Consider the following 21,569-nt stretch of genomic DNA (forward strand, 5'->3'; position numbering starts at 1 on the left):
AGCATATCCCGTTTTTTTATGGATCGATCACTGAGAGAGGCATAATACGGTCTTTATATAAATATGAAAGACGCATATTTACCTTCTGTCAGTCATCCCACTTCTGACACCAAAATTGAAGGAAATTGCCTTCCCGGGTTTCCTCCGTGGCGTGAGCGATAAGCAGAGTTCTGTCCTTTCCTTCTAAGATTCCTAATTATTTAAAGTAACACTCAGGTATGCCATTCAGCTGGGTTATTTACGACGTCGGGAGCAGCTTGGGAGAACAAGGAAACACAGACTGCTTCAGGTTGTCTTCCCAAATCGACTCAAAGGTTTATTTGATACACAGCAGTTTATATAGATGAAAAAAAAAGGTTCGTGTGTCAGCTTTCCCAGTTCAAACCGGTACAGACTAAATAAGGAAACGTCTTCCTGCCTTCTGAGCAAAGTATCCCTTGTGTAGTTTATCAGTTCAGCTATAATTTATGATCATCCCAGCAAAATACACTCCTAGACATAAAATACAGAGTTCTTTCATTAGTGAATTCTGAAACAAACCACCTGGCCTTTAACGAGCCTTTTCCAGGAGATAAAGAAAAAGGGAGGATGGGAGTAAGGAAGTGGTCTCATCTCTGTGGTGTTTTCGACCTTCTGGTACCAGCTTGTGAGTCTTACACATTAATTCTTGGGTCACAGAGAAAGAGAAAAACAACTATTAAATGGGCCTTATTGAGTAACTCTTTTCTGTATAATATCACAATAAAACAATATCCTGTAAATGCTACTATGGTATCAAAATATCACAACACATATATTATAGAATTTTGCGCTCTTTTCTGTAAGTGCGTAATGTGCATGCACGCATTTTTGTAACTCCCACCTGCATCCATAAATGACCCACATTCTTTGCGATCACGAAATCTGTTTTTTTAATAGATCATTTTCTTATACTTATATTGTACTTCATTGGTAAAATTGTTTAAATGATGATCACATCACGAAAATATACTTAATTTTTTTATTGATTGATTTAAGTAGTACGAATCGAATCGAATTGTTTTGTAAATATTCAAAATTATCATTATTATTATTATTACTACTACTATTACTATAATTTACTTGGTTCAGGCCTCAGTAAAGCTGGAAGTAATAGAAAAATGTGTTCAGTTTTATGAATCAATCAGTTTTATTGGCATTAATTTCACAGCAACTCCTTAGACACGAGTTCACTCATTGTTCTTAGAACTGTAGACTTTCTGCACATGATATCACTCCGCCTGAGATGTTCTCCACTCATCAGTCATCAGGGGACCATGTGCTTCACCTCTAACTTCTCACAAACTTGCAAAGCAGAAAATGTGGTTACGTTGCACTTTTGGTATCCTACACGAAAAAATGCAGAGTGTTTTTTTGCAAATTCACACCCAAGATGTCACCAGCAGATATCACCCTCTGCGTTGGCCTAAAGCCAAACAAGTTTCTATCAGGTCCGGTGAATGAGTCCTATCTGCGTCACAGCTTGTGGCTTGGTATCAGATGCCCTGGGTGTGACCCAGGGGGGCAACTGAATTTAAGCACAGCTCCTCGCCGGGTAGCATCATCAGAGAGAGAGAGACAACCGATCCAACATGAGTCTGACTGAGAAAGACAAGGCTGCCGTCAAGGCACTCTGGGCCAAGGTCTCCAAGGTTATGGATACTGTTGGAGGCGAAGCTTTGGGCAGGTAAGGCTGTATTGGCACTTCTTTATTGAATTCAGTACAATTGAATTTTATTTATACAGCGCCAAATTACAGCAACAGTCGCCTCAAATATTTAAACACACTTCAGATGTGTGTTTCCACTACTTAAAATAAGCTCGTGCTCCAGGTGAGGCTCGAACTCACAACCTCGGCATAACTCTGCAGGCTACTGTCTTATAAGTACCGCGCGCTGACCGATTGCGCCACTGGAGCTTGTGACCCACCATGTTCATCTCTGCTTCCACAGGATGCTCCTCGTGTATCCGCAAACCAAGACTTACTTCTCCCACTGGCCGGACCTGACTCCCGGTTCTGAGCCCGTGATGGTTCACGGAAAGCTGATCTTGGGTGGAGTCACTGAGGCCGTGTCCAAGATTGACAACCTGAGAGGCGGCCTGCTGGAACTGAGCGAGCTGCACGCCTTCAAGCTGAGGGTGGATCCATCTAACTTCAAGGTAAGACGCGGATCATGTGCATATGCGATTTCAGTTATAAACAGAGGTTATTGTCTATTCCTATTTCACGCACGGTTAATTTATGTAACAAAGTAATCCAACGTATTGAAAAGATTGTTCTTAAGAAGATCGAGTTTATTGACTATGCATTTGCACTAACAAACAGTCTGTTTATTAAAAGCGATTTCTGCCGAGCAAACTTCATATATTTGGTGTAAACTGTTTCCTCTCTCTGCAGATGCTGGCTCATTGCGCTATGGTGGTGATCGCCATTATGTTCCCTAAAGATTTCACCCCGGAAACTCATGTCGCCTTCGACAAATTCTTGGCCGCCGTGGCCCTGGGTCTCTCTGAGAAATACCGTTGAGATGTCGGCAGCGAAAAGCGCAGTTTGTGACCATTAAAATCATGGTTGGAAAACGAAAATAAAGCATGTCGCCAAAAATAATCCTGCTCTGTGTGTGTGTGTTTTTCTTTTTTTAAATATCCCACTGTGTCGTTTCACACCTGCACACGTGACACTGCAGAAAAAAGTCCCAATAAAGAGTTTAGATTAAATGGCAGTGTTCTTTTTCTATGGGGAAGAACTGAGAAAAAATGATTTTATGTATTTTTATTTATTTATTTTATACTAAACAACAATCCATAGATTACAAACTGCCATGGAATAACAGTATCAAAAAGAAATATCCAAAAGTATGCCCTTTTTTAAATATATGGAGTGAAAGACAGAGCTTATGGATATATTGAATCCTGCACCACAGCTGTAAATGGAGTCATTTCATTATGATTCGGAGTTTATCATCACCTAGAATGATCCTGCAAAAACGAAGAGACAGTGACACTGGTGTATCATTCCTGTGGTTTAATTTAGTAATCCAGTTATGTGTAACTTCTCTTACCTGACCAAAGCAGCGGCCACAAGACCTCCCCCAATGGGACCGACCCAGTACACCCAGTGGTAAGTCCAGTAACCGGTCACCACAGCTGGACCGAAAGCTCTGGCAGGATTTAGACACGTTCCTGATATATCACCCCTGCACATAAGTGATAAAGTTAAACAAGAGGAAAAACAAGTTTTTAAATCATTTACTTAAGCACAAGATAAAATCCTGCTTAAGTAGGCCAATAATGCAAAACACTTTAGAATATGCCTAAAGCACCAAAAGCAATCAGACCAGGATATCATATATTTTTACAATATTATTAATGGGTCAAAATTTTTGATTCATTAATATATCAAGGTGAACAACACTAGAGGGCAATTTCAAGCCAATAGCACAAGTCATCTTCAAGTGCAGGATCTACCATGGATCGCACTATAGGAAACATTGCAGAAGTTGAGGACAGCTACACGTATCCGGGAATCCCACAGGCAAATAGCAAGAACAAGATCCAGGCTATCAAATTAATATCACCGCCCTGCCTGTGATCAGGTAAAATGGTAAATGGCCTGTATTTGTATAGCGCTTTACTAGTCCCTAGGACCCCAAAGCCCTTTACACATTCAGTCATCCACCCACTGGTGATGGCAAGCTACATTGTAGCCACAGCTGCCCTGGGGCGCACTGACAGAGGCGAGGCTGTGGGTGAAGTGTCTTGCCCAAGGACACAACGACCGAGAACCAGCAACCTTCCAATTACAAGGCGAACTCCCAACTCTTGAGCCAAGATCGCTGCTGGACAGGGCCCTGTGTCTCACCCTGCCAAGACATTGATTATGACCGTACAGCCCACCAGGAAAGGAGCCAGTGGGGTTTTCGTCCTGGTATTGACAGCCACCAGCAGCACCACCAAAGTTATCAGGCAGGTCATGGCCACCTCTCCGAATATGGCTCGCGACAGCTGGCTGTCTGACTTGAGGATAGTGAACGCTGCTCCCGTGGCATTGATGAAGCGTTCTGGAGGGGTCATCAGCTATGAAACAGTAGAGTTGTGGTGAAAATTTCACAGGATACTCAAACATGCATTTAGAAGATGTGAAGGTGCTGAACCTTCAACTGACCTTGGCCATTCCAGCTCCCACCACTCCTCCAATCAGCTGGCAGACAATATAGAGCCCCGCCATCATCAGGTCCATCCCTCCACACAGGTAGATGGCAACAGTGAAGGGAGGGTTAAAGTGAGAGCCACTGGGAGGAGGCAAAGGAGCAACAAAGACAAAGTTGAGAACAAACTGAGCTAACTCCACTCAAATCTGGTAAATGTCTACACCGTAAACCTTTAACCCAGAGTTATCAAACATAAGGCCCAGGGGCCAGAATGGGCCAGCAAAGACTCCTGATAAACACCTCCCCATGAACACTCATGCTACTTCAAAGTAAAACAAGGTGATAGATTAACAATGAAATGACAGAAAAGTTATTTTTGTCACTTACTGTAAAAATTTATTTTTGTTACAATGAAGCCACAGTCAAATAAATAAATCTGTGCATTAACAAAAATGGTCTGTTTTATAATTACAGGATAGTTTGGGCGATGACCTATAAGAAATTGTTATTTGTTATGTGATTTTACACATTTAATTCAAACAATTTAACCCCAAAGAGTTATGCCGACAGATTTCTTGCATTTTCTGCAGTGACGCGCTGTCGAAACTGACCTTCCTTTTCTTATATAAAGACATCACAAGGATTAAATGTGTCATGTGGCACGCTACGTCAAATCCCTGCTTTACCCTCTAGATTTTTTAAATTGATTTATTTGCATCAATCATACATACACTGCCTCGTTTATCTACAAAAGATATCCTGAAAAGATTTAAGGTAGGTAAATGAACTTTATCTTTAACCTTCAAGTAACCAAGGTTAAAGTTTGACATAAATGATATTCAAACAAACAATCCAACAACTAAAACATAAATGCCAACGTTTGACTTCATAAATAACTTTACCTGATTTTATCCATGACAGCCACCAGCACGGCTACAGCCAGACCGTGCACCAGGGCTGGCTGTAGCCGTCCAGCTTCTGGTACGTTCTCGATCACAGACACACAGCCGATGAAAACAAAGAACAAGGTCCCCACAATTTCAGCCAAGCAGGGCTGGTACAATCTCTCGTATTTGTTAGGTTGAGGTTTCAACACGGGTTTAGTCTTCATAGGCTCCATTAGAGCAGAATCTCCCATTTCAATTTGCTCCTCGCCCATTGTCGCTCCTTATTTGCCTGCACCTGCAGCTGGCTTCTCTGTACTCGGACCAGTGTGCCGAAGTGCCGAAGGTGCTGCAAGGTGTTGGGGTTTATTAATAATCATCCCCCATAACCTGCACACTGCAAACATATTGCATCACTGGTCATAAAAGCATAAAGAATGAATTATTGAGCCATATAAATGTTCTTCACACCTGTTCAGCCATGCTTGGCAGTGTTTGAAGGAGTGCACTTAAGTGACATCTTTAAAAAAAATAAAACATAAAACGCATAAAACATAATGATGCATGAGGGAGGGGTGGAGGTCACAAGTTCCAGAGTTAAAGTATTCTTCTGTCATAACAATCATTGTCTTTGCTTTATTTGCATCCCCTGCCAAACCTAAAGCAATCGCCAAGCGTCCATATAGATAAGCTAGATTAGAGACTTTGCAGAAAGTTATGGTCCAGGGTAGGTGGATTTTACACTCTTGGATAACAACACTGAACTTTAGATTATGTCAGACTAATTACATCCTAAACTAAGATAAACATGTATGTACCGAAACATATTTATATTATTTAATAGACAAATGGCATCAAAGAGGCCAAACGTCACAAAGAACAAAGAGAAAAGAGCGGTCAGAATCGTGCATCTGACCGTGAATCAAAATCTTGTTTCTCAAATTTATAACACAAGCAGCTCAGCCAGTGCAAATACAGCAGAAAATAATCAAACAGTGTCATATGACAATATATCAACCATTGGGACGTTTTCTTTTTCGGCAAATCCTCTTTTTTTAATATGTGTGACATTTTTTTAGCGTTTATGCACTGCTGCAAGTACTTTGATACTTTCCCTCTATTGACCCTGAGACGCGACGGATTCAATAAAAAGAACTGAGAAAGTAAGTAAGTAAAAATATTATTTATATAGCACCTTTCAGGACAAAGATCACAAAGTGCTTCACAAGAAAAAAACATAATGTTGGTCTGTGCTGTTTTGACTTTGTTTTGTATTTTTGTTTCCTTATATTGTTGGAAATATGTTAAGTTCTTGTGTTGCCGCTAGTAGTTAGGATTTAGTCGAGTTTCATTCTCGTTTTACTACTTTTATAACATTTATAAGTCTACTCTTGTCTTCAGTGTCAATATGTCGTATTTCTTGTCTGCGTGTTACATGTCATCAAGCTTGTGTGTCACGTCTTCATTTCTCTGTTTCCTGTTTTATTTTGAAAGTCTCTTGTTTCTCTGTTCAATGTGTTTACTTTTCCCCTGTGAGGTAGTTATGTTCATTTGTGTCAGCTGTTTCTACTTCCCCTGATCACCTCCTGTGTGTATTTAATCTGTTTGTTTTCATCCATTCCTTGTCAGGTCATCTGTTGTTTCTTGCCATGTTTCCAAGTTTCTTGTCCAGTTTCATGTCAGGGTTCTTCATGTTGTTTTTTTAGTTCTCCCAGTTTAGGTTAATGTTTAGTTTTGTATCAGTGTGCCTTACCTTATGTTCTGCTTCTGAATACTGTGACAAATACCAGGGCATTTAAAACAAAGACAAAAAATTAACCAAATGCAATTCCAAAAAGATGAGTTTTTAAGTTGTTGGGTTTTTTTTTTAAAGAGACTACTGAATCCACAGATCTCAAGCTCACAGGAAGAGAGTTCCTTAATGTGGGGGCCACAGTGTCAAAAGCTCTGTCTCCCTGATTTCACAGCCTTGTTTGCTGTATAACAGGGGTGGGCAACTCCAGGCCTCAAGTGCCGGTGTCCTGCAGATTTTAGATGTGTCCAATTAAAAAAATTTAAACGACCTCCTCAACATGTCTTGAAGTTCTCCAGATGCCTGGTAATGAACTAATCATTTGATTCAGGTGTGTTGACCCGGGGTGATAAAAACCTGCAGGACACCGGCCCTCGGGGCCTGGAGTTGCCTAACCCTGCTGTATAACAAATAGGCCCTGATCACATGACCTCACGGACCTGCTAGGGACACAGGGCTGTAGAAGTTCAATAATCTAAGCTGGTGCTTGTCCATGAAGAGCTCTAAAAGTCAGAACCAGAATCTTAAAATGGAGCCAATGGAGCTGTATTAGCAATGGCGTCACATGCGAGTACTTTGGTCAGAAGCCTTGCTGCAGCGTTTTGAACAACCTGCAGATGTTCCAGGGAGTTTTTGCTTAGACTTATAAATGATCAATTACAGTAGTCCAAATGTGATTAAATAAATACATGTATAGCAGCCTCCAGTTCAGTACGTGACACAATAGGACTTAGTAAATAAGTAAGTTAGATTTCTTGATTGTTTCATTGATTGATTGATTGACTAAAGCTTACTTACAAAACACTAGAAGGTGTTGCGACCCAACTTGTTTTCCTTGAAGTTTACTATTTCTGTTTTTAATTCGTACAACCTGTTTCTTCAATCTTATCACATCTCACAGTGAGGTTAGATAAGATTATGAGATGGAGATCAAAAGATTATAGTGATAAGATTGTACTATAATGTTATGTGTATTATACAACACATCTATTGACAGCATTCTTCAACGGAGTAATTGTACATCCACCTTTTTTCCTATCTTAAATCCAGTACTGTGCAAATGTCTCATTTCTTTTTATCTTTTTTTATATCTTTCTCCCAAGGACAGACTTTATTGTTTTTTGGTCTGGAAGTTCTCCGGGCTTCCTAAAGGTCTTTCAAAGTTTTTCTTGGACATTGACTGCTTTTTCACTCACTTTTAGTCAACTGCTTGTACCTGAGCATTTTCAGAGAAAACCAGAGCCACTTAACACTGACTCGTGAGTCGTGATTTATTTAACCACTTAAAAAAGCACATAACTCAAGGGATGAACCAGTGTTGGGTTTTCACATAAAACACGAGTTAACAAATAACCTATTTTAAATCTTTAGGCACTTTGCTAATAGCAACCTGTTGAAAAACACATCATTTATTCCTTCCAAAAGGTTGATTCTGTTCATCTGGACGTAGCATTTTCAGCATAGCGTAGCGCAACATAGCATTTTCAGCGTAGCGCAATGCTATGTCCAGATGAACAGAATCAAACCTTTTGGGATTTACTTACCTGAATGATTGAGCATGCATCAAGACATTATTTATTTCTATTTGTACAGTTAAATGATGCTGACATGGTTTGACGGGCATAAAATTATAGTTTTGCTCCACGAAGCTGATTACCAAAGAGCTATTAGCTAAAAGCCTGACATATCTCAGCATTCTGTGGAAGACAAAAACAAGAAGTGGCAGGCTAAAACCTAAAAAACAATCAACAGTAGGGGAACAGTATCTGAAAGTCATGTCCTTAAGACTTGACAAAGGCCTGTTCACTGAAGCCTCATCAGAAATGGTCTCTGTGGAAGACTGGCTGGAAACTGGAGACTGGAAAGGAGGGAGAAAAGGCTAAGGCATGCTAGCTTACACGAGAACTGGACTGAAAAACGGCGGGAACGGGTTTTATGGTGTGTTGAATTGAGAATTGAAGCAGGTCAGGAGAGAGGTCCAACAGCGAGTGCTTACAGCCATCTGTAAAACAGGTGGAGGCTCTGTCATGGTTTGGAGAGCCAGTGGTGTTGAGGATCTTGTCAACATTGATGGAATTATGAAGACAGACAAGAACAGTCAGATTTTGATCTGCCACGCAGTAACATGTTTAAGGCATCTGATTGGCAAAGGCTTCATTTATTAACCTCACACCACCACTGCAGTAAAAGCATACGTGTATAGAAACACACACAGTGGACACTATCAGTCATGGGCTGGTCTACCTAGGCAGAGTATAAAAGCGCTACATAAGAAGCAGTCCTTTTACTTTCAAACTCAACAGAATTGTACAAGCTAGGTTTTTTCGTTATATGCTGTCTTTCATCAACATGTATTAGCACGTTTCAATAATTCCCCAACGAGATTTACAATGAGTGACTCAAGACTTTTGTTCATTTTGATTATGAAATTTTCACTTGCAACGGAGTATTTTGTCTTAAAAAAAAAAAAAAAAAAAAGAATCTACGTTTCAAGTATCATTGGATCGAAGTACACCAGTTTATGATTCTAATCTGCCTTTATATTTTAAGCCACTGGCCTGTCCTTGTACCGTCATTTAAGTAATAAAACTATTAAAATACTCCTTGCCATGTGGGACTTTGATTCAAACAAATACAAAAGACTCAACTAAGTAGTGCAGAGAGCAGACAGTGTGAGCGTTTGAAAGAAACTTTTATTGTTAAATATGCCTGGACTTTTTCCAGCCAAACAATAGAAGCCAACAGTTATGGTGGATATCTGTAGGCACAGATTCTTCCCATGTTGCTGAGAAATGTATGACCATCCGAATGGAAAAGATGCCAAGATACCCATCAACTGGTTGTGGTCTCTGCAGTCCTCTTTAATGAATTAGGCCTTCACTTTAGCACAACTCGAGTTTTATGGTCACCGATCAACAACCTGCGAAAAAAGATAATCTTTACTGGTTGTTTCCATCACATTTATTATCCATTTATTGTCATGACCTTTCATTCATCTAAGAAAGATTTGCTAAAATGCACATGATGTGGTACAAAGCCACTGTGTGCTTTTTACACATATTCCATCTTTTGTAGGATGTGTGTATTCTGAATACACAGATTCTTCAAAGAGGCATAATCTAAATAGAAACAACATTAGAGAGACTTAATGTAACTGCAAAGTGTTTCTCATAAGACCCCAGGAGTTCCAGTGTAGTAGGTGTGTTGGGTCTATAAATGGTTAAGAAGGATTTAATACTTAAGCATTATGATTGGCCTTGCAGAAGTAACTAATAATAAATAAATAAGACCTACCGAAATACTAAGAGTATTTAAAAAGGTGAACGTAATATTGTGGCTGACTATCGTACTTGAACTGACTTGCCACCCACTTTCATCCCAACAGTAGTACTGCAATGCTACATGAATATGGCCTTTTTTACGAGGAACTACAAATCTATACTAGACATATGTGAAATGTGCACGTTTGACTTTTGGACGCAAAAGCAAATAACATGTCCTGAATCTTTACCTGATGATGCTGACAGTTAGCAGTGCACCAGCAACGGGTCCAACCCAGAAGACCCAGTGATTGTCCCAGTGGTTGGCAGCCATGGCAGGACCAAAGGCACGGGCAGGGTTCATGCAAGCTCCAGACAAAGTCCCTCTGAAATAACAGTCATGACAAACCAACACGTTAATACAGCTGGAGATCAGTGATGCAGATCAGCAGCACACTTCTCATGCAAGAAAAACAGGATATACAAGCAATGGGATAATGGTCCACATGCTTGTGCATGACATAAAGACTCATTTAAAAGGGAAACTTGACGAAGTTAATAAACTCATGAGGATACATTAGAGGAAGCAGAGATTAACCTGTTCCAGTGGTTCTCAGACCTTTGCTGCCATGTCTTGCTTTATGAGCTGAAAGAAGTTCACACCCTACATCTTTTAATTTGTATCAGTGATTTAAGTTAAAAAAAAAAAAGTTTAATTTTAGTAAAGTAAAAAGATGATGTAGTAGCAGTAGAACGCTCTTGTTTATTTTCCCTAAAAAAAAATATCATATTATCATATCATACTAGTTTCACTTTCATTCCCCCCCATTAGCAACACCCCCCAAGGTGGCACTGCCCCACAGTCTGAGACCCCCTGGGCTATAATAAGAACCAGTATCTTTAGGTTCTGCCATTTTGAATTTTACTTTTTCTCCTTTTCAGTACTTATTACAAAAGTCAACCAAAAGCAGGACAAAATAAACAAGTAGACCTTTTTTTATTATTATTATTATTTTAAATCTGAAACCACGGCTCCTATCAATGCCCTAATAGTGATCAGAGTCTAGCTCCCAGTGATTCCTCCTGAGATTCTTACCCAGCAAGTATGTTGGCAGCCACAGTGAGGCCAATGCAAAAAGGAACCCCGTCTGTTTGGGTTCTCCTGTTGACGGCCCCCAGGCACACCACCATGGTGAGGATCAGGGTCAACAACATTTCTACCAGGGTGGATCTACCAGCATCAGCAGAGACCACTTTAAAGGCTCCTCCGAGGGAAGCGGTATAGTTATTAGAGGGATACACTGCCTAAAAGCACAACAAGTAGAACACATAGGATATAACATGACTGGAACCTTAACTCTTTTTTCAGTAAATCAAAATATCATTTAATGATCTTAAATTACAATCTTGTATGGTAAATGTTTTTGGCTCAGTCTTGATAAGGTCAAGTCAATGATGTTATCAATCTTGAAGTCAAAGTGCTGCTTGGTAAGTAATCAGAAATCACAATTCTGAACTGTCATAGTGTGTCATCCATATTTATACACAGCAAGTCGAAAATATTGGGTTCAATGATGTAAAAATGATGACATAACCTTGTAAATTCACATTTTACATTACAAAACATTAGAGTCATGCCAGAATAAACAAACGCTGACTTACTCAAAACTAAGATCAAAGTAAAAATGATGAAAAAATTAAAATTCAAGTCTTGAGAGCCCATTTTGACTGATTTTTACAGATTTTAAAACATATCACTCCATCAGTTAATTAGTTAATTCATTTATAAATTATTATTTCTGCATTGCAAGTTTTTTTTTAACTTTTACATTGAAATATAGAAATAACATAATTAAATGAAATATATAGTGATTTGCACAACTTACAGAAAACTATTTGTAACAAAATAAAACCCTAAACATATTGTTGACATCTTCTTACCACTATCTAAAGGCCAATGATTACAAAGAAAAACAAATTTTCCACACTGGCAGTGCATGAAATAACATTTTTTGCATTTTAGCATTTAGTTAAAAAAAATCAACAATTAGACTGACGACAAAATTTAACATCTTGACTTATAATGAATTTGCGTCTTTAGTATTTCATCTTTTATTTAGACTATATCTTACCTTTGACAAAAAAGCACCAACCACTCCTCCGGCCATCTGAGCTACGATGTAAGGTACGAGCAAAATCAGCTTCATCCCCCCGCACAGGTAGACGCTCAGCGACACTGCAGGATTAAAGTGTCCCCCACTGCAAGAATTGGAATTAATTTTAGTCTATAAAGTGATCAAGCAGTCACAACTGTCCGTCAAAAATGGATGAATAGATGAAAAAGGATCAAAGAATAGAGTGGGATGAAAAGAGCATTTGAATAATGTGTTTATGTGTGTGCTACCTTTGTTGTATCAAACTGAGGCAATACAAAGTGTGACAAAAAAATGCATCAGAATATTTTTAAAAGGGTTTTTTTGCTGTGGTTTCCAACACCTAGATGCTCTTTAAATTAAAGCAACTTCTACAAGTTAGGGCTTTTTACTCTAAGCACTAAATCCTAAAAATATCCATAAATTTCTTTTTTCTTTGCTTTTACACTAACCAAAATCCCCCCAAAATTCTATTTTAATACTGTAAGAACAAGAAGAAAAAACAGTATATAATAAATCTGTACCTGATTTGTCCAAACACTGTGATCAGCACTCCCAGGGCCAGTCCATGTGCCACGGCAGGCTGGATGACACCCCCCGTTTCCACGTTCCCGATAACAGAGGCACACCCCACAAATACGAACAAGCAGGTTCCCAACAGCTCAGCCAGACAGGGCTGCACGTACAGCTCATATTTGCATCGTATCTTACTTCTGTTGCCAATGTCTTTCTCCACCTTCGGCTCCCCCATTTCGGTTACTGTGAAGACCTCTGTCTTATTTTCTAGCCCTGACATGCTGTATTTGAAACCTTCTGCCCTGTGCTTGACTCCCTCCACTTCCACTGGTGGACTACAGTACGATCAGCATACAGTTCTGTATATAAGCCACACATATGATGATGCAAAAGGGAAATGCGTCCATGCGTTTTCGCTGTGATGCCCCTCCTGCCTGCAATTTTTTATACTGCCAAAATAGCTTGTTAAATGATTAGTCTTGTCGTGGAACATCAAAGTAGTCAGGGTGAAGGTCCTGTTACACAATCAATGTTTAGTTGTGTTTTTTTTTTTTTTATTGCTGAACCTAAGCTCATCAATAAGCCTACAGATACCAATACAAATAAATAAGTAACTTTTATGATCTATAAGGTCCCCTAAATAAAGTCATCAGTCAATGATACAACCCAACACAAAGTCTACCTGCGCAATTAATGCAATCAAGAATTCTCAGAACTTATCGTGGTGTTCACTCCCAAGAATATCGCACGCACTCTGGATAAGCCAAGGCTTTAAACATAATCGTTCAGATATGACGTCCATAACAAAGTAGATAACTGACAGTTCAACGACATCTTACACAAAAGATTTTCTTTAATTATCTGCACTTGATTGATCATCAAATATAATCAATAACAAACTAATCTGTCACTTTCTCTCAGCTAGGGTCAACATTTTGCAGGTAAATGTGAAATTAACGAGCATTTGTATGTATTTCACTATTTATGGCATGCAAGTAATAATCTGATCAATAAATTAAATTAAAATGGCACATGAAAATCAGGAAAGCACAAATAAGTAACATCTGTGATTCTTAATACATTCTTTCATCTCCATCACACAAGAGCAGATTTGTTGATGTTTTGGACATGTTCACAATTCTCATCATGTCTTCGACACATACAGGGATATCAAGGATGCTTGTGAAACTGCATTTTGCTGAGGCCGGGACTTTTCACACCGGAACAAATCCCAGATGAGGGGCTCGGCAGAGAATTAATGACTTCCTCTTTCCTTAGGCCTCCTTTAACACGTCTTCTCCCGCTGTTGGTTTTGGCGGACACACACAAAAAGTGGCGCAATTTAATGCTCAAAACGCCAACTGAGAGAGACCTGTGGAAAGAGAACATGACCTGTTCTTGTTAATGGCCACAGCAGACATTCAAACTGATGAGCGGGGGATCTGAAAAACACGCACGAGTACGACAAAGTAAATACGCTGACAGTCAGTTTGTCACCATTGTAGTCAGAGAACATCCTGAAACATAGCGTCTGTCACTTTGATGTCCTCTCACAGCTTACGTGTCCATTCATAAGGCTAACATTAAAGTGTGCATTACCCAGATTAAGCTTATCCTTGGTGGCCCAGCAGATATTGTAGTGCTGAAGAAGTTGTTGCAACAGTTCCTTCTCATCCAAGAACTCCAGACGCTCAATTCTGAAAGAAATGAAAATCTACTCAAGACTTTGTCTTAAAATGTGACTTTTCATTTCAGGAAGCTACAGTCATGTAGACTGTGGCGGGACCTTAAAAAAGCTAAACTGAAGCAACACTGAATGATTTCAAACTAGGTTTCAATAGATTGCTGCACTCAAAAAACAATATAAATAAATTGGGGGGGCTTGATTCACAGTACTGGATAATGCAACAATCCTATAAATACCTTTCACCGAGGCTTTTTCCAGATGAATTCCTCATAGTAAAACTCCACAACATTCCATATACAATATTCAATATTCTCGTTATCTCCAGTCAGAGAATCCATAAAAATGGACATCAATTATAATGTCAGGACTTCAAACTTTACTGGCCTTCACTGGCAGCTTTACTAGCGCATAAAATGGTAACAGTCGCAATTTAACTGGATTAAGATGAAGAAGCAAGACAAGAACCCGAGCAAGTGCACTCTACGCTCGGCGAGTATCAAACGTAACCACCAAAGCCGGACCTATCGACAATAAGAAAACTGGAGATATAGATTAAGCTTAAAAATTCTTTAATGAGCTAAAAATCACATAAAACTCAACTAATGTATATAAAGACATAAGACATAATTAAGTGAAACAATTTTAAAAACATTTCCATATTTAAAAAAAAACAGATAAAGATGAATTCATAGCTGAAAATGAGGAAAAAATGTGGAACATTTGATTTGCTAAATATATATTTGCTTACTTAATCCAGTGTAAATGTATAATGGTAAAATAAGGAAGTGAAAGCACTGTGGGAAAAGAGCAGAGAGGTGGAGAAAGGGGAAGGATTTGAAATAAAAGAGTGTTTTAATGAGTCAGCAAGGTCACGAGTTCATGGACGACAAGAAGCGAATTTCGGGTAAATGGCCCTGGAAATTTACCAAAATGTGTAAATCATGACTCTGCCACGGCATTCACAGCACTTCCATTTACCAACTGCAAATGAGCTAACTTGTAATATCCGTATCGGAAAAGTGAAAAGGGTTATAAACATTTAAAGCATTCAAATAAGTTCAGAATCGTCTGCTTCAGCACAGCTGAGCTGCTTTATTTAACCAAGATAAATAAAGCAGCTATATGTTGATATGTTAGAGGACCTGAATACTAGAAATCCCTCCACCATCCACACACAGGTGGAGATGGGGAAAAAAGACAGTAAAATAAACTCTTTTCCACCAACGCAGAGCCATTGCTGGTGCAGAGCCAACACTCTGACAGTACTTTAGTGCATCATGACATAACGTAACCAAACATTACATAGAGTTACATAATAAGTGTTTGGGTAATTTCTACAGAAGCACAGACCAGATAAGCAGATATCCATCCTTCCATAGAGAAAGCATTTATATAGCCCCAAATAGCAACAACAGTTGCCTCAAGATTCTTGATACTGCCTGCATTACCTTGCCACATCATCCTGAGGGAGCATAGTGTAGACCGTCATCATATCTAGAGCGTCAACGTGTTCCCAGCCAGTTTTCAGAAACCGATCCTTCTGCAAACGAAGACAAATTAATGTCCTCCCAAAACAAAATAAATAATACAACCAGCAACGCAGTGTCATTTGTTAGTGTACACAGCATCTCTTGGATGTTCAATTCAATTTTATATAAGGAGCTTTATTATTGTAAGGTAAAGACCTCACAATAATAAAGAGAAAACCTCCAAAATCAGCCGACCCCATGTGAGCAAGTACTTGGCAACAGTGGGAAGGAAAAACTCATTTTTAACAAGAGAAAAAAACCTTCTCCAGGCTGAGTGAGGGGACTCAACTTGTTGGGGGTCTGTCTAAAACTTGACAGCTAGTTAACCTGCTCATAATCCCTCATGATGTGTATTGATGCTAACAAAGTCACTGATGAGATGGAGGTTACCTGAGAGTCCAGAGTCTGGCAGGCCTCCACTCCCGCCAGGGTGCACTGGCGACGCTGCAGGTTCTCGATCATCACTTGACCAAATCGATCGCTCATGTTGACCTGGACACAAAGACAGCGCATAAATCACATTTTGCTCCCTGTTACTCAGCTCCAATCTACATGAAGCATTTCAAATACTCAGTGTGTCGTACTTAGGTTGCAAACAGTTGATGACTAGAAAGGTACAAAAGAATTTGCAACTAATGCTTGGGAAAAAAAAAAACAAGTACTTAATTATGAAGTTGTTAAATTTGTTTACCTGTTCATAGTTGATGAACATGGCAGTGTGAAAGGTTTCTGCTGCCCAGTGAACAAGGTTGGAGGAGTGAGATGGTGTCATGTAGACCAGCACACACTCTGACAGAAGCAATGTCGGTAACCTGGAGACGAGACCAGCACGTAAAAGAACAACATATCAAGAATGCACTTAGTGAGATCTCGGCAAAGACAAAACATTTATCCACATGCAGAAGAATATAATGTGCAGAAATGTCTTCATTTAATCCAGTGTAGTGGAAAAAAGTGAAGGTGCTCATATTCCTGTAATGCTGGTAGATGGGGAAAAAACAGCTTCCTGTTCTTATGCAAGCTTTCAATAGTAAATTAGGCCAAAAAAAAAAAGTTCCCAGCTATCTCGAAAAGGTCCACTGGCCCTGCTGCAAAAATGTCCTTGTCTTATCTCTCTATGCCCTATTTTCATTCAACACAACTGGTAAAGTGATGCTACAGCTGAAATCTAAATATCAAACAGCTGAAGGATAGAAGGTGGCTGTAAAGATTCCTCATAAAAAAAAAATGTATTAAAGTGGTGTCTAAGGTTGTAAAGGCAACCACAATAACACAATAACTTAAAAATGAATAATCTATTATGAGGTACACATTCATATAATAGATAGAACAGGAAACCATAAAAGCACACCACTGTTAAGGTTCTTTGTGTTTCATTTATAAAGCCAATTACTGTGTAAAATGTAAATGAAAAATTAAAAAGCAAATGATTTCCAAATCTCACAAACCCATATTTTATTCACAATAGAACACAGAAATGTCACAGTAAGAAAATGTAGCATTGTAAGAAAAACGTTTTTTGATGGCAGTAACATCAAAAAGTTCAGAAAATCTGTAGGAATCTCTGTGCGCAAGAGACAAGAACGTACATTTTGCACATCGTTTACAGGCTCCCCAATTGCTCAGTGACCTCATGGTTCTACTAAGAGTTTTGGGCTCCTAACGCACAGGAAGTGCAAGACACAATATTCTAAACTCTTATTTCAAACATTTTTTTCTACAGATCTTAAACAGAATCCTGCATAATTTTAAACTTAAAAAAGCTCATTTGTAATAAGTCATAAATAATCTACAGTGCTGTGTAAAATATTTCTTTTAAAATGTATTTATTTGAGACATGTGTCACACTTGCATGTTTCACAAATGCAATTTTTAAATGATCATTTCTAAAGGGACAAAACTTTTGCTTGTGTTTCTCGCTGGCTCTTTTTGTGTGTTGCAGAGTTGTATGTGTCATGTACCTGTAAATGCAGTGGTGTGTGGCATACAAAGAAACACAATAATATAAATAAACTACAACTATGGCGGTTAAAATGAATCTTCCATGTCGCGTTTCGCAATAGAACAAATTAGCGCTCAGATCTGCTGTTCATGAGTCATGCTAGCTCCCCGAGTTAGCATGTTTAGCAGAATGTAAGCAAAACCATGACTAAGCATACAGACGCATTTTAAGTCTGACTGAGTTTTAGTGTTTCATACTCAAGCGTGCCTTATGGGCGTGGCATGCAAGCTGCAGAAGGTTGACATTCCATCTGCTTTGCAGCCACACACATCAGTAGGGTGCCTCTTGTTATCTTCAGCTACTTACACACAACAAAGAGATAAGCTGCAATTCTTGAGGCCCTGAGCGAAAACAAATTACAACTGATAGAGAGCTGTAAAAGGTACTAATAAAGTGGAATGATAGGGAGCTTTTTTAAAATAGATTTTTCCATTTAAGAGATAAAATACAAAAATGTATAACACATACTCTGGGTTAAGTTGAAACTTTTTCAGTTTTTCATCCAAACTGGAGATGTCTCTGAGGTCCGCCCCAATGATACAGTAACGATCTGATTCGAGGCTGTGGGCATCTGGAGAAAGACAGAACCACAGTTAGAAAGAGTTGGAGTCATATAATTGGTATTTAAAGCCACTGAAGCATCATCTGGATACCAAAATAACTGCACCAGTTACTGCGTACCTAGCAGTAAGGAGTCTGTTGAGTGGGTTTCGATGATGGGTTTGGACAGAGGAGGTTTTGTCCTAATCAAAGAAAGCAAAGTCATAATTAAAACAGAATATCAGCAGTAAATAAGTATCCAGGTGTTCATACAAACTAGCAGAGATTTTCAGTTCCAAAGTGTTAAAAATGTATTTATACATTATAAATATACAAATCAGAACTATATAATTATTAGTTCATTAAGTGCATGTAGCTTTTAGTGTATTTTTCAACTCAAATTCCCTGTTAGTAAATTAATTAATGTGGCGTTTAAATTTTTCTTACAGGCTGATTTGTTTTGCAAATACAGTTACGATGTTACTCCAGCCCTTTTGTGGCCCAGCTGTAAATGATCTTTTTTATGAAACAAGAGGCTCTAGCTCCCTCTATGGATCGCTCCTCTACATTACAGTCACCAAAGAAACCAATATAAACATGACATTCACTTTCCTTTCATTTAGTCATAATTAAATCCGCAGAGGAGGTTATAAGAACCATTCTGTATGCAAATATCATTGAATGAGGCTCGCTTCATTCCCCTAGAAAAATCCCAGATCCAGGCATTTGATTCTTGCATGCATGCACAAAAGGTTCAGCCTTGGGTGATCTTGTTATATATTTAATGGATATAAATTAAGATAATTAAACCTAAAACGATGACTAATATGCAAGTTCAAACTTAGAATTTTAAAGACTGGAATACAGCAGAAAAATCACGTTGTCTTACTTTATATTGTGTATTTTCCTTGCCACAACAGTTGGAAAGTCAACTTCAAAGAACTTCCGTGGCATGAGGTTTTCATCCTATAACACATATAAACACACAAGATTAGCAGTAAGTTTTTTGAGGGCAAATAGAAGGTATTTGGATGCAGTCACGTCACAACATGAGACATGATTAAAGTCACAGATTAATGAAAATCAGATTTAGAGCAAGCTGATTGCTTGCAAACCTTTAGCCTCCAAAATGTGGTATCCAGTCCAGCACCCAGGTTGATGACTTGACAGTCACACTGTGTTTTCCTTAGAAACGCATCGAGGAGGTGGTTCACTCCCTGCACACGGGCGTAGTAACCTGTCAAATCACATGAGACACGCAAAAACTAACTAAACTGTACAACAAGTGTTATGAGCTGGTTATATTTCACCAGCTTATATGTTAAATGACAAATTATGAAATTATATTACAAATACTAGACAGAGATTGTCCAACAAGCTATAAAAGGCCACGTGGTTTTAAGGAAAGCTGCTTCATTACTTGCCTCTGTTGATTTCAGGGGCCTTTCGGTCTCCTACAGATCTTACAAAGTATTGGATATAAGGGTCCTTCCAGTAGCCTTTACTGGTAGCAAACCTATAACATAGATTTTATATACTACATGAAGCTGTGTCATACATTCAAAGCCAGATTACTCATTGAAATATTAAATTGATGCTTATGATAGAAACCCACAAACAATACTACTAAACAGCCTAGTTGTGTCAACAACAACCAGAGAGGAGTTTCTGTATTTCAATGGTGTTGCTGTAAATAACGATAGCATTGAAATATCAGGGTAACTGACTCATGCAGAATGAGCTTTAGCCTTTGACTTCTTCGCCTTACGTTACCTTTACTGACTCCAAATGATGTTGTTACCTTTTGCATGTGGTTGCATCGTCACACGTCGCCCTCACTGCTTCATCAGCAGTGTCCGTGTCTGTGAAGGGTTGCCGAGCTGCCATTGGTGATTCCCGTCCTGCTGCTCGTCCACCTGCTGGGCTCTGGTTACCTGCTACAAGCTAACTAGTAAAACTGCAGAGAAAACACCGCGAGCGTAGTCGGGAGGCGGAAGTCCTGGTGAAAAGCCTGCAAGTTACGAGATGGCAGAAATAATAACCGGTACGTAACGAGGTTATAAATATCGCTGCCTATTTACAAACTACTTGGAGCTGAAAATGTATGAATAAACAACTGCCCGGAAGCAAAATATAATCACCTCCGGCTTGGGTTTGCTTTTCAGATTAAGAGTACTACAGGTGCTCTTATTTTGAAAAAGGAGGAAATAAACCTCGAGAGGTTAAAGGGGGGAAAAAGCAACGCAGAGTGCTGCAGTACTTTTGTGCAGTACTGCAAATGTTAGTATTGATCATATTGTGGTGGACCACTAGAGGGCTCCACTCACACCCAGTGTAGAGGAAGTGTGTTCCTGTGTTTTGTGGCGCGATATGCGCAGTTGATGTTGGAGACGAATAAAGAAGGAGTGAGAACTGAGAGCTGTGTCGTTGATGCTTACCTCCACAATATACCAAATAAATAGAGGGTCAGTACAGACAATACCAATACCAACATTAATACCTTTAACGTATAAAGACCACTTATGCAGGGGAGAACGGTGTGTCGTGATTTATGAGATGAATCATGACCAATTAGCACATTTTTGACACATTTTAATGGGCCACTGAATCACTGTGATTGTTAGTTTCTATAATAATTAGTTAATACATGGGGGGAAACACCTTGAAATATTTTGAAACTGGATTATTTATTTATTTATTATTTATTTTGAGACCTGGGATCCAAATGCACCTGTCTTTGAAGCACTTTGGGTCAGCTTCTGTTGTTTCAGTGTGGTATAGGCTATAAATAAATTAGACATGACAGTCGACACAAAAATGTTCAGACATTTTTTATTACGTATGTTTGAGATATCTTCTTCATCGGATGATACCCTAGACAAAATATGTTAAATTTGGAGCTGCCAGAGAGGACGTTCATGCAGAGGGCTGGTGTGACAGAAAGCTCTGGATCGGTTGAGATGGGAGGCAGATGATCCGCAGTAGCGACCCCTACAGGGGACAGCTGGAAGAAAAAAAAAGGTGTGTGAGGTAAACC

The 21,569-nt window shown here is 39.1% G+C and overlaps 4 protein-coding genes and 1 non-coding gene across 5 annotated transcripts; 1 reads left to right on the forward strand and 4 right to left on the reverse strand.

Annotated features, from left to right (window-relative positions):
* The first annotated feature begins 1,533 nt into the window (after positions 1 to 1,533).
* Positions 1,534 to 2,626, forward strand: LOC146702749 (hemoglobin subunit alpha-like). Its single transcript, XM_085465718.1, has 3 exons — positions 1,534 to 1,705; positions 1,971 to 2,178; positions 2,417 to 2,626. Exons 1-3 carry the CDS (start codon positions 1,611 to 1,613, stop codon positions 2,543 to 2,545), a joined length of 432 nt encoding a protein of 143 aa, XP_085321844.1. The 5' UTR covers positions 1,534 to 1,610; the 3' UTR covers positions 2,546 to 2,626.
* Positions 1,843 to 1,936, reverse strand: trnai-uau (transfer RNA isoleucine (anticodon UAU)). Its single transcript has 2 exons — positions 1,899 to 1,936; positions 1,843 to 1,878 (listed from the first exon to the last, which is right to left on the reverse strand). It is a non-coding gene; the product is annotated as a tRNA-Ile (tRNA).
* Positions 2,627 to 2,785: 159 nt separating the features above from the next.
* On the reverse strand, positions 2,786 to 5,381 carry aqp8a.2 (aquaporin 8a, tandem duplicate 2). Its single transcript, XM_085465721.1, has 5 exons — positions 5,072 to 5,381; positions 4,184 to 4,310; positions 3,881 to 4,095; positions 3,081 to 3,215; positions 2,786 to 2,997 (listed from the first exon to the last, which is right to left on the reverse strand). The coding sequence occupies exons 1-5, from the start codon at positions 5,326 to 5,328 to the stop codon at positions 2,955 to 2,957; spliced, it is 777 nt and encodes a 258-aa protein (XP_085321847.1). The 5' UTR covers positions 5,329 to 5,381; the 3' UTR covers positions 2,786 to 2,954.
* A 4,137-nt stretch (positions 5,382 to 9,518) lies between these two features.
* LOC146702752 (aquaporin-8-like) lies at positions 9,519 to 13,533 on the reverse strand. The gene is made up of 5 exons (XM_085465720.1): positions 12,783 to 13,533; positions 12,238 to 12,364; positions 11,202 to 11,410; positions 10,357 to 10,491; positions 9,519 to 9,765 (listed from the first exon to the last, which is right to left on the reverse strand). Exons 1-5 carry the CDS (start codon positions 13,052 to 13,054, stop codon positions 9,723 to 9,725), a joined length of 786 nt encoding a protein of 261 aa, XP_085321846.1. The 5' UTR covers positions 13,055 to 13,533; the 3' UTR covers positions 9,519 to 9,722.
* Positions 13,534 to 13,603: 70 nt separating this feature from the next.
* Positions 13,604 to 20,694, reverse strand: lcmt1 (leucine carboxyl methyltransferase 1). Its single transcript, XM_085465719.1, has 11 exons — positions 20,334 to 20,694; positions 19,957 to 20,048; positions 19,648 to 19,769; positions 19,422 to 19,498; positions 18,674 to 18,735; positions 18,461 to 18,563; positions 16,682 to 16,802; positions 16,381 to 16,482; positions 15,910 to 16,001; positions 14,374 to 14,471; positions 13,604 to 14,146 (listed from the first exon to the last, which is right to left on the reverse strand). The coding sequence occupies exons 1-11, from the start codon at positions 20,417 to 20,419 to the stop codon at positions 14,124 to 14,126; spliced, it is 978 nt and encodes a 325-aa protein (XP_085321845.1). The 5' UTR covers positions 20,420 to 20,694; the 3' UTR covers positions 13,604 to 14,123.
* Between the last annotated feature and the right edge of the window lie 875 nt (positions 20,695 to 21,569).

This window comes from Copadichromis virginalis, linkage group LG8, assembly GCF_057382275.1.
Source record: "Copadichromis virginalis isolate Kocher_CV1m ecotype Utaka linkage group LG8, C_Virginalis_male_GT1.1, whole genome shotgun sequence".
NCBI classification, from domain to species: Eukaryota; Metazoa; Chordata; class Actinopteri; order Cichliformes; family Cichlidae; genus Copadichromis; species Copadichromis virginalis.

Bases quoted from the DNA above. Each gene is read 5' to 3' on its own strand.
- LOC146702752 (XM_085465720.1), bottom strand. From the start codon at position 13,054: ATGTCAGGGCTAGAAAATAAGACAGAGGTCTTCACAGTAACCGAAATG. The intron at 12,365-12,782 runs GTACAGATTTAT...CAATTCTTGCAG, and splicing joins ACAGTGTTTGGACAAATCAG to TGGGGGACACTTTAATCCTG. The intron at 9,766-10,356 runs GTAAAGATTCAG...CTTTTTTCGCAG, and splicing joins CTAACTGTCAGCATCATCAG to GTTGTTGATCGGTGACCATA.
- aqp8a.2 (XM_085465721.1), bottom strand. From the start codon at position 5,328: ATGGGCGAGGAGCAAATTGAAATGGGAGATTCTGCTCTAATGGAGCCT. The intron at 4,096-4,183 runs GTCAGTTGAAGG...ACTGTTTCATAG, and splicing joins TGGGAGCTGGAATGGCCAAG to CTGATGACCCCTCCAGAACG. The intron at 3,216-3,880 runs GTGAGACACAGG...ACTTATGTGCAG, and splicing joins ATAATCAATGTCTTGGCAGG to GGGTGATATATCAGGAACGT.
- lcmt1 (XM_085465719.1), bottom strand. From the start codon at position 20,419: ATGGCAGCTCGGCAACCCTTCACAGACACGGACACTGCTGATGAAGCA. The intron at 20,049-20,333 runs GTAACAACATCA...TCTATGTTATAG, and splicing joins GATGCAACCACATGCAAAAG to GTTTGCTACCAGTAAAGGCT. The intron at 19,499-19,647 runs GTTTGCAAGCAA...TATGTGTTATAG, and splicing joins CCACATTTTGGAGGCTAAAG to GATGAAAACCTCATGCCACG.
- LOC146702749 (XM_085465718.1), top strand. From the start codon at position 1,611: ATGAGTCTGACTGAGAAAGACAAGGCTGCCGTCAAGGCACTCTGGGCC. The intron at 1,706-1,970 runs GTAAGGCTGTAT...CTGCTTCCACAG, and splicing joins GGAGGCGAAGCTTTGGGCAG to GATGCTCCTCGTGTATCCGC. The intron at 2,179-2,416 runs GTAAGACGCGGA...CTCTCTCTGCAG, and splicing joins TGGATCCATCTAACTTCAAG to ATGCTGGCTCATTGCGCTAT.